Here is a 14,299-nt window from a genome sequence, read left to right on the forward strand (position 1 = left end):
GTGCAACATTTCAGGCCCAGGGAACAAGTGAAGACTGAATTGGAAACAATTTAGGTATGTTTAAAGGACAAAAAGGACAGTGTGACTGTAGCAGAATGAGAGAAAGAGGGGGTAACAGTAGGCTCAGTGAACAGAGCAGGAAGCACGTGTGATCATATACGGACACTTAGGACGTTTTATTTATGTATTAATTTGGGGTGTTACAGGTTACCATTGGAGGATTTTAAGTAGGAGAGGGATAGATTCTGATTTAAACTTTCGAAAAATTAATCTGGTTGCTTTTGTAGAGAATGGATTCCAAAGGGCAAGATTAGAAGTGTGTGTAGGGGATCACCAGGCAGTTGCAACAGGAAAGATCAACCTAGACAGGGGGTAGAGAGAGGTGTTAAATTAGGGGCTGTGGTTAAACTAAAAGCTTGTGCCATCAGAAAGGCTTGGTCACAGATTGGGTGTTGGGGTAAGAGGGAAAAGGGAATCAAGGACAAGATCGTTGTCAGATGCTCTTCTTCTTCCTACCTGGTGTTTGTTAATTTAAACATCTCATCTCTATCATCTTTCATCCCCCTCACTGCTATCGTCCTTACCATCCTTCTAGACTTATTCTAGTTTATCATTGTCCCTCTTAATGTTTGAAATGTTGAGCATTGACAGTAGCATTATCTTTGTTATAAGGTTGTCTTGTGTTGAAATTGGATATACGTAATTAGAATGTTTTTCTGTTTAAAATTACTGGTGATACTGTTGTTCCTCATACCTTCCTTACTTTTTTTTTTTAATCTAAGTAAACACACTTACATACTTACCTTACTCCATTTTTACTCTGTACTACAAAATGTCCAATCATTTGACTCTTGATTGTGTTCCTCATTATGATAAGAATTCTACTCCCAGGTTGAGTTTGTCGTGAGATATAATTAGCAAGCTCTGCTTCTCATCACGCAGATTGAAAATGTTAACCATAAATCCAGACCTTAGGCCTTGCTCTGTAAACTTCCATTGGTGAAAATGTACTTTTCACAAGTCAACATTTCTCCCTTTCTTTTATTTGTATTTTCTTTCATTTAATCAATATTTGCTGACTGTATACAATGCTCCAGGCTTGAGAGAGAGTGTGTATGTGTGTGTGTAGTATAGGTTGTATCTGGAAGTAAAAGTTAGTGCATTTAAATAAATAGACTGGAAGAAATACAACAAGAGATTCACTGGATTCTTTCCAGCGCCTTGGAGTCAGAGAAGTCTTCAGAAGTTTATATATTCTGGGAGGCAGATATTTTGTGTGAAGGATGAAGATGTGGAGGCAGGGAGAGAAGAGAGGAATAGTACCTAAAGCCAACTTAAGATCAAAGTCTTCTGCCATCAGAAAGATTCCTCAGTTCATCTATAAAATAACAGTATACATACATACCGTGTCTCCTTCAGTCTAACACAGTCATGTTTTCCTCCAGTGAGGGAATAAGTCCCTTTTTCTTCAGTAGAGCACCAGGCAGAATATTTGGAGAGGCCCTGTTGTATTAACTACTAAGGTTCTTACTCAGCATGATAAACAGCTTCCATTGTGAGAGGTTCAGAGGAAATCCAACTGCCTAGAGGAACAGTAAATGTATACTCACTCCAGATCATCTTCTCTTCCTCTTGGTCTCATTTTCTCCTTATCACCTACCTCCTTTGCTCTCTCTCCTGACTTCCTTCCCTGCTGTGTATTTACATGAGCTTAAATGTATGTATGATGCTACTCTGCTCTGTATGTGTTGACAACAACAGACAGTGGTACATTCTGGCTTGAGCACAGTATGTGTGATGAGTAGTAGAATAAGATATTTACAACTAGAAGTTCTTAGTGGCAGATCATGTGTGTCAAACTTAAGTTTATTCTGTTGGAGAGCTTTCGGTGGGTTTTTAACCAATATGTAATTTGAATTTCATAAAGATGTTTCTAGAAGTTAAATAGAATTAGCTTCTGGGTGATAAGAAAAAGAAGTAAGTCAAGTAAATCAAGAAAGAAGTAAATACTTTGGGGTTTTCAAGTCTGGATTCTAGATGGTTTTATAATAATGTTGTTAATAAACTCAGCTTTGTCTTTAGCCAAGCACTGAACAAAGTACTTTCCAGACTGTGTCTCAGTTATGCCTCTCAGCATCCCAGGGTCACCCATTTGGTTAGAGCCAGGATTTAATAAGCCTGCACCCATCTTATGTAAAAGCTACTTGAATGTATCTGTGGCACAGGGCTTCATTTTGGAACAGTGACAAGTGTGAGGAGCCAGTAGAAGAGTTGTGCAGAGCTGTTTAACAGAAGCTGTAGGAAATGCGGGATTCCAGAGAGCAGTCAAGACAGGAGGAAGAGGTATTAGTTTGTCCTGGCTGGTTAGCCATGCCAGTGCTTAAGAGATGATTCTCCCTTGGAATTCCTTCCCTCTGCTTTGAGTCATTTTCTTTATCTCCTATTCACTCTACCATCCACAGCAATTTGAACTCCCACTTTCAATATACTCCTGTCCCTTGTCTTGCTGAGGTCACCAGCAGCAACCAGCTATTCTAAACATACAAAGGCACAGATGTAACCTTTCTTTACAAATCCCCACTTACCTTGTCAGCCATTTCTCCATTTCTTTTAGATGTGTGCTTGAATTTTCTATTTATTTTTACCACTTCATTTGGTATTTTTAAACCATCTTTAATATGAACTGCAATTTTTACACCTCCCCTCTTTTTTCTTATCCCTTGAAATTATCTTTCAGTAAGGCATTGATTTAGTTTACATTAAGCATATGAATCGCAGGCTATTTTAAAAGAAAAAAATATCAGCTAGACACAAGAAGTGAGTGGGGAACATTTGCAAAGATGTTCTTTAACTTTTCCCCTGAATTAATTGTTTTTAGTTCTTAAAGACTGTGAGCCTACAATGTGTGATTTTTAGGTTTACGTGGTTAAGTGGTAAGTCTGCCCAACCATTAAGAACTTAGGCAACATGACCTTGTGCCTTCTCCGTCCACTCACTCACTCAGCTCTACCCAGTTCTTTTCATTCTGTCATATTTGTTTAATACATACTATGAACTGAGTTGGTACTCAAGTATCATGCTAGGTGATAAAAGGATTTGATCACTTCTCAGACTGCTTAAAATAAATGGGGAAATAGTCAAAACATTAAAATACGTGATCTTTGCTTAAATGATGGAGATACTGGTTTTAAAAAAAATAGGGGAGAACAGAGGAAGGCACTTCTGAGAGAGGGGAACTTTTAGGAAAGGCTTCATAGAAGTGATACTACAGCTCCATAGTCCCTTATCCTAAATCCCTTAGGCCAAATGCATTTTGGTATTCAGAATCTTTGGATTTAGGAAGGTAATACAGTGCATTTATAATGTATTTTACTCTCCCATCAGAGTCTGTGGCAGTATCCTGAAATCAAATACACTGATACTTCTGCAGTTAAACATATAGTCACTCTGATGAGCTAAGTGAAAGCAGTAAAAAGCCCCAGATCAAGTTTCAACACCAATGAGTTTATGCAAAATTTATGAAAAATTTGTGGGATTATGATGAGATTATGAACCTGTATTTATTTGCACTGAGTGATTAATAATGGGAAATGGTGTTTTCTCCTGTGTTGCCTGCTAATCCTTCGTTACCATTTTGAGACAACTACCTGCAGTTATTTTAAAAAGTCAATGCCCCTCTGGTTTTTTTCTCTGCACTTTCAAGTTCAGGTTGGGTCTTTCAGAGCCCTGGAATTCCATAAAGTCCTTTATCTGAGTAAGTCATTTTGTAAATCTCTTTCAATTTCTACATCCTAGCTATTTTACTAAAATAAGCTAATCTTCATACTCTGCTTCACATTCTTCCAGATACCTCCTGCATTGAAGCTAGTCTAGTGGTTCTCAACTGCGGGCAGTTTTACCTCCCCTCCCCTCTTCCCCAGAGGACATATGGCAATGTTATGACTTGAGTGGGAGGGGTGCTACTGATAATTATGTGGGTAGAAGTTAGGGATACTGCTAAACATCCTACAATGCACTGGGCAGCACCCCGCAACAAAGAATTATCTAGCCCGAGATAACAGCAGTGCTGAGGTTGAGAAATCTAGACTAAACACCTTTTAAATTATCTGTTTTATGTTCTTTTGGGTGTAACTGTTATACTTTCAGTTGGCGTTCATTGCACAGTGTCTTCAAATATAAAAAATTACTTCACTTTAGTAATTAAATAATTATCTTTAACACAATTTAAGAATGTCATGTCAAGTTCAAATACAGATCACTAACTTCTAGGTGTTAATCTGAGCATTTTATGTAACATATGTAATCCTCATAATAGTACTGAGTTAGGTGTCCCCTTTTTACAGCTGAGGAAACTGAGGCACAGAGAATAAGAAATATATATAGAGCTGGGATATGAACCCAGGCAGTCTGGCTCCAGAATCTGTGCTTTCACCTGCTCTATGGCTTTCTCTCTGTGCTCTCTTAAGGCTCTGTTCATAAAAACATGGTGATTTGCTGAAAAATAGTGTTTTAAATTTTAGACATTGTTTCCAATTTTGTCACTTATGAAGTAAGAGGTTTGCACTGGTTTTCTTGCCTACTCATAAGAACCACCTGAGACTCTTATTAAAATAGATGTCTAGACTCTGTTCCTAACAAGTAAATTCAAAGCTCTATGTGAAGAACCCTAGGAGTCTTTCACAGTGGCCTAGATGAATCCTATGATTCAGGCAAGTTAGGGACACCCTAAACAAACTTAAATATTAACTCCCTTTTCCCTTTGATTCCCTTGTTTAAGTGGGTATACGAGGTGTTCTACAACTCGTTAGTCATAGCCTGTTGGCCTAATAATTGGACAAGAGGGTATAGCCACGAAGATCGGTTCATAGTTAGCATAGATTCTCGTGCTGTTGTCCTGAGTGGGGGTCCTAATATACCATTGGGTTAAATATACAGTGCTTTGTGATAACGTTGAGCAAACAAATCTAAAAATTCTAAAACTCTGCAATCTCATGGTTAACATATATTTGCTTTCATGCTTGTTTTTTCCATCTGAGAGTTTAAAATTTATAAGATACTCATTTTATCATTGACTGAGACCTTGATTTTCAGCCATGTGCTTGGTTTAAATGAAACTGTTAGGTGTCTTACTGACGTTCAGACACTCTCTGTTGGCCTAGGGGAGTGCAAGTTTTGAGGGCTCATGTGTTAGCTCACTTTGCCTACATGGCTCTTTCAGTAAGAGATTGGGCAGGGCAAGGCACTTCTTGGTATACTTTTAAAATTTGTCCATCACCTACTTCTTAGTGGCTGAGATTGTTACCGTAAAGGCTTTAAAAGTGCCATACCGGGTTAACCCTTGGTTCATCTTACCTCCACACTGATATTTGGGAACTTACTTTGGAAACTTAGGTTACCCACAGACTGTCAGTAATTCCCAGTGTTTTCTTAACTTCATAATGTAATATTATTATGGCTTCGTTCTTTCTTTTATTCTCCTCATCCCAAGATTAAAATCACAAGAACAATTGTTTATTCCCTAAATAATCCCCACACTACCTTTGTTCATGGAATTCCTTTTGCCTAGAAGGTGCCTTTCTCCCACTTCTCCTTCCTGTTCATATGTAAATTGACAACTTTTTCATGTGAACTTCTGTGAGTTCTGCCTCCCCTAGCTTGAAGTTGTGCTGTCCTTCCTTTTAGCATCCATGGCATACTACGTCTATTTATCTTCTGTGTAATGTATTGATTTATAAATATATTGCGTATGATCATTTGTCCTCATTGTCTTCAGGTTTTTTATTCTAGTATTTCAAGTATATTTTCATTTCTAACCTCTTTGTCAAGCCATTTTCTGAAATTCCATCCCTCTTTAGGTTTCATCTTTGCCAGATGGGTTTTTGGTTGGATTATACCCTTCTGTGTAACCTCAAATAAACCAAGCCCTCAATCAGCCTCCTCTTTGTGATTTTCTTCCAAACCAGAACTGCCTTTATTATCCCCTGCCTTTCTATGTAGTTTATTGTCCAAACAACCGAAAACAGGACTTGTGTCCTGAAACCAGACTGATCCTGACTGAGCCTGAAAAGTCAAAGGGGAGTTGCATTCCAAGCTTCTAGCTCTTGAAGTGATTCCTGACCCTGTTCCTAAAATACATTTATTTAAAACAGCATCTTCTATCTTCTACATTTTTATGCTTTTTGCTAGTGATTTATTATTTTGTTTTTAACAAATTGAATTCTTAATTTCTATAAAGTAAATGTTATAAAATTCAGCAAAATTAAGATGAAAGATTACAATCCTAATGTTTGACTTTGACTTTTTAGCTCTTCAGTACACTAAAAAATTGTCTTCATATAAAATCAGTCTGGGATTAATCAAAGCAGAACAGTTAAGTCTTGAATATTATATCTGTATCTTCCCTAGGTTCCTTTCCTTACACCTCTTTATTTTCTATTTTTCCTACACTTCAGTTGAATCAGATCCTTTCTTGAGGACCTGCCCATTGCTGTGGACTCTAGAAGAGTGTCTCAGTTCTCCTTCTATTCTCAGCTGCTACCTTTTGAGAGCTTGTTTGTAGGTCCTAGCAGGGGAGTGCAGATACTCATATACCCTTGATGGGGAAGCACGGTCCTCCTCTATCGAGGAAGGTCATCGTCTTCGACCGAGCTTCGGGAGGGAAGCACATGGAGCGGAGAGGGAGGAAGGGGACACCTGCCTAGCCAGCCAGATCACCCGAATCAGCCCTGATGATCAGTGGGGTGATAGTTGTCGCAGCCAGACCACCCTCACATCTCACTGCTACCTTTTGAAAATGGGAAGGAACAAAAAATTTTAATGTTAGGGGAAGAAACTTAAGGGCAAGGCAGAAGCCACAATTTGGTTATTTCTTGTCAGATCAGATTAATAGAGCTGTCGATTTTCTAAGGTTCCAGTATCTCACAAAATAAAAATTTTGGAGCTGTGATTTCATGGCATGGTATTTATTCTTAGCAACCCTAGCTCTAACCCTTTATTGTTTGCAGAAAAGTAATATATTGCCTTTTTCTAGATGAAACTACCAAACTAGCCATAAATTATAAACTACAATCTAACCATCAAAGTAGTCAGTAGCATTGGAGATGAAAGTTCATTCGCTGAGTAGAGAGGAATGATACTGTACAGAACCAAGGCTCTGTGTTTGTTGGGGTAGGGGTGGGGGCCTGTGCTGGCCGAGCTCCAAGTATCTCATCTTCAGAAGAGAAAGGGGTGGGGGAGGGGATGGGGAAGAAGATGTGAAGAGACCAGAAAGAAGATAGTACAGTGTGAGATAGTGAGGGGAAATGTGCGATGTTCTGCTTTTGCAAACACCTAGCCCGTTCACTTAAAAATAGCTTTATGACAGCAGCTTCTCTGGGACCTGGTTTCCTTATTCGTGAGGTGGAGACAACAATGCCTCCTACACAAGATTGTTAAGAGGCCTAAATGGCATAGTATGTGTGTAGTACCTAATACCATGTTTCCTGTCTGGTTCTTATTTTCAATTAGTTATTTATTTTTATTATATTGTTTTATTATTTTTGTTTGTTTTCCCACGTGGGAGTATGGTTGTATCTACAAATCTTCCAAAGTTATCTGCATAGTTCTAGGAATTATTTTTCTGTGAAAAAGACCTTATTTTGAGGCCCTCCTTGGAAAGCTTGTTCAGTAAGATCAGTGCCTTCAGAGATGAATTGTATGGGACGTGGGGAGTGAAAAAGGGAAGAACAGGTACTATTCAAGACCTAGCGGCATGGTCTACGTTATATGCTCTCTCCTTGCCGTGATCCACATTTTTATTTGCTGCCTCCCCTGGCACATCTACACACGTGCGCACGCGCACACACACACACACCCTCTTTCCTAGTTTTGACTTGGAACCAATAGTGTAAATAAAGCATTATTGCATTATTTTGTTTCTAAATAAGTTAAACATAAAAGAATTGCTAGAGCCCAACTGAGAGAGAAGTTCTTTGAATATATTTAAAGGGATTTGCCTTACAACTGTAAAGTTGACATTGTTTTATGTTTATTAAATAAGCTATCAAGTTTTACATATCCCTTTAATCATCTTTTTTACCCTAGCTTCTAATTTACATGGGTTCTGATAAGTAATAATACTTTAACCTAGTAACATAAAATAGCAAGGAAATATAAATTAAGAGAAGTTAAATATATTACTTATCATACATTAAGTTTTAGTAGTTCCATAATCAAATGTTGACTGAGCATCTCCTATATGCCTGGCACTGTCCCAGGCGGTGAGTAGGCAGCGTGAATAAAATAGTTAAGACCTTTACTTTCAAACAACACTCAGTTGCTAAATCCATTTCCTTTTCTTTAGGGTTATTTTCATTGTCTCCAAATTTTAGACCTGGAAAGTGCCATGCAGATCATCTAGTCTAACTTCTCTATTCAAAGGAAGAGCCTGAGCTACTAAGATTCACAGGAAAGTAAGAGAACTTAGCAGACAGTTACAAGTACTGACAGCAAACTATAGGGGGAAAAAAAAAAACTAGGAGAATTCACTATATCATTAGCATCATGAATTTAGAAAAAGGTATAAATTACAAGAAAAGTTCAATTGTGTTGATATAAATGAAAGACTTCACTATATTATCTTCAAGGTAAAATCAAGCAATTAGGTATTTTTTTCATCTTCAGCATTATAATGAAACCATTTCTGTATTGTATGGTGATGAAACCCATACTTTTTTGCTTATATACTCTGAAGTTTCAAGAGCAACTGTATAGATAATGCTATTTATGAGTGTCTAAGGTAGTACTGATAGAAATAATGTGCTTTCCTGCCTTTCTTAGAATCAGAGTTCAGACCTAAAATTCAGACCCCTTATTTCAAGGATAAGGACATTGACTCCCAGAGAGGTTAATTGACTTGCCCAAATAACAACCAAAATTAGCAGCTTATATTCAAACAAGGAGTCAGGTTATTATATTCTGACATTCAGATTATCAGTTATTCCAACTGTAAGTGATCTAATAATGTCACTGTCAGACCTGCTGAGTATTGGCCTTATTTTTAAAGTCTGAGACTATCCGAGAAATTGATGAGAGAAAAACGATGACGTCACAAATACTAGAACAGAGTCTCTTGGCATGACTTCTATTGATAACATCCTTCATGCTAAAAATATTCAATATTCAGGTGCTGGTCACAAATAAATTTTTCCCCCACAATATAGGTATTGTCTTCTGAGAACTCTGAAGCAGTGTCAGACATTGAGGGAAGCTCTCATTGCTGCAGGAAAAGAGATTATATGGCATGGGCGGACAAAAGAAGAGCCAGCGCATTACTGTAGCATTTGTGAGGTAGGTGACTGTTCTTACCCACAGTTTTATAAACCTCTTGCCTCTCCAGGTTTGGTTTCTCTTTAGTTATTTTTTTAAATACATTTAGACTTTTATGTAATGAATTTAGTGAAATTGACATTGTACTCAATCTTGTTATTTAGCTACTATTAAAATTTAATCTGGTGATACACTGTTTCACTGTGAGTTAACTCTTAAAGTATCTACTGGAGTCATTTATCTGGTAGATTAACAGTTGGCCTTCTGTATCCACGGGTTCCTGTCTGGATTCAACCAACTGCAGATCGAACGTATTCAGGGGGGAAAATTCCAGAAAGTTCCCAAAATCAAAACTTAAATTTTCCATGCATTGGGAACTATTTACATAGCATTTATATTATATTAGGTATCATAAGTAATCTAGAGATGATTTAAACTATAGAGGAGGATTTGCATAGATTATATGCAGTTACTGCAATGTTTTATACAAGGGACTTGAGCATCCTCAGATTTTGTTATCCATAGGGGTTCCTGGAACCAGTACCCCACGGATACCGATTATCATTTCAGATGATAATCGTCAAGTTTAGTCTTGAGATTTTAAACTGTCTAGACATAGACAGATGCCAAAAAACTGGATTCAGTGTAGCAGATCACTGTTCAGTCTTCTCTGTTACAATTCACAGTACATTGGTCAGTCTTCTGTTGCCAAGGCTTGCAAGAGATGTAGAAACAAAAATATGTACCTGCTTTGAAGGAGCTTATATCCTACTTGGGGAAGACAAATTATAAACAATTGTAATGTACATGAGACTATGGCATCTTGAATGATTTTAAGGAATTTGATATTCTGAGGTCACTGATGCCATCAAAAGTTTTTGTGCAGACATCCAAGTTGGATATGTATTTCCGAGACAAAAGTGATTGAGGAGGGTGGAGGTAGGAGGCTGTTGCAGTGGTGTTAGAGTTGTTATCCTAAGGCCTAGACTAGCACCTGGCAGTGGGAATATTAAAGAAGAGGAGGAGTTAAAAAATATTTCAAAGGTAAAATCCACAAGACAACTCATTAAATGGCAGAAGTGAGGGACAGGTCGAAAAATGCTCACAAGTTTTCTAGCTCAGATTACCTGAGGTTCGTGTTGTTGCTCATTGATAGTAATGGAAAACATTGTGAAGTCTGGGATTTTAATTAACGTAACTTCAAAGAAGACATGAAGTCATGAGAATTTTCTTTCATTGAATACATTCAAGGATGTTAAGGATATGCCAAAGCCAAGGATGTTAATGATCCATTTCAAATCTTGAAATTCTGTAATTCTGATGTGGACTTTTAATTTGAAATGATTGAATCCATCAGCTATTTTAATGTTGTATAACCTGACCAAAGTATATCATTGGGAGATCAGATAGAGTCTGGTCAGGTGTGTTGTACCTTAGAAAAATGAATATATAAGCTTTCCAGTATTTGAGAATGACTTTTATCCTGTACTGTTGTTATTCCATACCCTGCTTGAATCTTTGCAACTTATCAGTCTCTCTGTTATAAGATAGAGGTATTATTTCTAAAACCATGCTATACTCATAAATACACTTTTTAATTATACTCGTACTCCTTAACATGGGGGTTATAGCTGAATACTCACTTACTGTCACTTACCTGTCAGTTTCCTTTTCTGCAGAATAATCAGAATATAGTCATTTAAAAATTTTGTTTTGAGGTTTGGCTAAGCACTAAGCACTGTGATATGCTCTGGAGGGACAAAGATGAATAAAAGTTCATCTTTGAGGAGCTCAGTCTATGGGGGAAGACAGATACTCATACACAGTGCCCTGTGATGAGTACTATTTTTTTTTAACATTTTTTAGTGATTTATAATCATTTTGTAATGTGATGAGTACTATTACAGAGAAGTAGAAGGAAAATAATGGTCACTTTCATCTGATTGTATACTAATGTTTTGGATTTAAAACAAAAAAATAGGCTGACCATTATCAAACTTTTGAATTAGGATTTTGCCAGTGGTTGTAATGAGTATTTCATTCCCCTAGGTCACTCCCCTAAATAAGCACCACCATCCATGTCTTTGGGTTTGGTGCAAAATAAACCTGGTCTATTAAAGAGTCTCAAACATAGCCATGTTTGTCTTAGTACCTACTCTTAACCAGTGATCACTATTAACAACTCTATGTAAAGTAGACTCTGTGATTTTACTAAAGTAGTCCAACAAATAAATACTATTTATTTGAATGCTTTTTCTCTTGTATAAAATAGGTGGAGGTTTTTGATCTGCTTTTTGTCACTAATGAGAGCAATTCTCGAAAGACCTACATAGTGCATTGCCAAGATTGTGCACGAAAAACAAGTGGAAACCTGGAAAATTTTGTGGTGCTAGAACAGTACAAAATGGAGGACCTGATGCAAGTCTATGACCAATTTACATTAGTAAGTGAAATCAACGTGTGAGTACATAGTTAGCTGGATAGGGAAGCAGCAGTATTTGTTCTGTCACCTGATAAGTAGGAGGTAATGAGATCTTTAAATTTTCCTTTGGCTTGTTAGATATTACATGAGGAAATATTCATATCATTCCCCCCTCCTTGACTTATTTATTCCTATGAAATTGGCATATTTCATTTTCATTTTTCTTCCTGGGTGAGACCAGCCTATATAATGTCACAGTAATTACATTTTAAAATCTTTGTGTGCTTTTGGAACACTATCACATCATTTGATGTGACTTGATCTCAGTTAACAAAACGTTTGTGTACACAGGTCAGCGTCCACAAAATGAATCAGTAAGTGTGCTTTTAAATATACTTCTGCTTTCAGAGCTAATTGTATTTATTTAAAATTTTGACCTTGCCAGAAGTATTAACCTCATGGGAATATTTGATGGAGCTTAACTTCCTGGTACGTTATATAACCTTATGAAATTCAAGTATCTTTATAAATTGCACACAGTTTTTAACTTTAAACAGCAGATGCTTAGGGGGATGCATTTTACTCGAGCACATCAGTAGTTTTATGAATAGAAACACAGACATAATTTATGAATTGCTGAATTCCTCCAATACTTTTCTCTTACATATGTGATCAGAAACTGAATTCTTTGAAATTTAGCTCCTGATATTTTCACTTGAACAGTCTTCAAGATTGCTTAAGGAAGAAAATCATCTGGAATATGTTAAACAAAATGCATTATCTTGTTAAGATAGGTTCTGAAGCAGATCGCTAATGTAATTGTAATTAATTTGTTAAATTATTTTCCACAAGCCTTCTTTTTGTTTTTAAGTAATCTCAAGAAAATGGTCAACCTAATAACATTGCAAGAGTTTTTGATCAATTGATGAAGAAGTATAGAAAACTGTGGGTGCACAGCATAGCGTAATGGTCTCAGACTCTTAGGAAAATTGACCAGGTGGGAGACAGTAAGGGATGTCGTGCTTGACGGAGTGTGGCAAGCTGTTGAACTTCCTTGAGAATTGTCATTTCCCTGCTTTAATAAGCAGACTACGTTTGTAGCCTTGAGCTAGGGAACACTATTAACAATTTGTATACCAAAGTAACATACTTTACTTTTATTTTCAGGCTCCTCCATTACCATCCTCCTCATCTTGATATTGTTCCATGGACATTATGAGACCTTTTCTGCTATTCAGGAAGTAACCCAGTTCTGCACCACTGGTTTTTGTAGCTATCTCGTAAGGCTGCTGGCTGAAAACTGTGTCTATGCAACCTTCCAAGTGTGGAGTGTCAACCCGACTGGACGGGGAGAGCATTGCTCCTGCTCCAGGACTCTCACAGAGCTGATCAGCTGTGCTTCAGAAAACAAAAAAAATAATAATTTCCATGTTTTGTATATATCTGACAAAACTGGCAACATCATACAGACTACTGACTTGAACACAACTTCTTTTATATTTCTCTATTTCTGGGATGATGAATTGGTTTTCATCTATCTTTTCCCCCATCAGAATTTTCCTTGGAAAAAAATACTAGCCTAGCTGGTCATTTCTTTGTAAGGTAGTTAGCAATTTTAAGTCTTTCTTTGGTCAACTTTTTTTTAATGTGAAAAGTTAGGTAAGGAACTTTTTTACTGCTTTTATGTTTTTCTGTCTTGTTTTGAAACCATGACGGTTATTACACTTTTGGTTCCTAAATAAAATGTTTAAAAAATTAACAGCCAAGTCACAAAGATAATGGATTGCACATAGACTAAGGAATAAACTTCAGATTTGTGATTTTTGTTTCTAATCTTGATGTAAATTTACACTATTTATAAATACATATTTATTGCTTGAAGATATTTGTGAATGGAATGCTGTTATTTTTTCCAGATTTACCTGCCATTTAAATTTTAAGGAGTTCTGTAATTTCAAACACTACTCCTGTTACATTTTCTATGTGTAAATAAAACTGCTTAGCATTGTACAGAAACTTTTATTAAAATTGTTTAATGTTTAAAGAGTTTTCTATTGTTTGAGTTTTAAAAAGACTTTATGTACAGTGCCCAGTTTTTGTTCATTTTTCAAATCTGATTATATATATTTTATATATACTTGTGTATGTATATATAATATATATAGAAATCTGGATATATATGTATAAAGATTTAGAGCTGAAATTTTCTCGTTTTAAGTTTCACATTTATGGTAGATTTTTGAGGTGTCTACTGTAAAGTATTGCTTACAAAAGTATGATTATTTTTAAAGAAATATATATGGTATGTATCTTCAAGACCTAAAATGTCAGACTGGTTTATTATTAAGTTGCAATTACTGCAATGACAGACGAATAAGCAATTGTTGCCAAAATGTAGTATAAATAGTAGAGAACAAACAGTGATCGAACTGAAGATTTTAAAGGGAATGTTGTATGGGCTTGACGGATCTGTACATCGCTTAGTAATGCTTTATATGGAAAGAAGATTCAGATGAAGGGCTCTATTTTAGAATGCAAATAAATTAAGAGACTTATTTTTTCATGTTAGGC

The 14,299-nt window shown here is 36.5% G+C and overlaps 1 protein-coding gene across 12 annotated transcripts in view; it reads left to right on the forward strand.

Moving 5' to 3' along the window:
* Positions 1–13,776, forward strand: part of KDM6A (lysine demethylase 6A) — a 167,565-nt gene extending 153,789 nt beyond the window's left edge. For 11 of the 12 annotated variants that reach the window (XM_032475259.1, XM_032475268.1, XM_032475261.1 and 8 more), the window contains 3 exons: positions 9,201–9,327; positions 11,579–11,749; positions 12,896–13,776. In XM_032475259.1, the coding sequence (XP_032331150.1) occupies positions 9,201–9,327; positions 11,579–11,749; positions 12,896–12,925 (328 nt within the window). In that variant the 3' untranslated portion in view covers positions 12,926–13,776. Of the gene's footprint in view, positions 1–9,200; positions 9,328–11,578; positions 11,750–12,895 lie in introns of those variants that run through there. The other variant, XR_004318025.1, reaches the window with a different exon arrangement.
* The last annotated feature ends 523 nt before the right edge of the window (positions 13,777–14,299 follow it).

Source organism: Camelus ferus, chromosome X (genome assembly GCF_009834535.1).
Source record: "Camelus ferus isolate YT-003-E chromosome X, BCGSAC_Cfer_1.0, whole genome shotgun sequence".
NCBI classification, from domain to species: Eukaryota; Metazoa; Chordata; class Mammalia; order Artiodactyla; family Camelidae; genus Camelus; species Camelus ferus.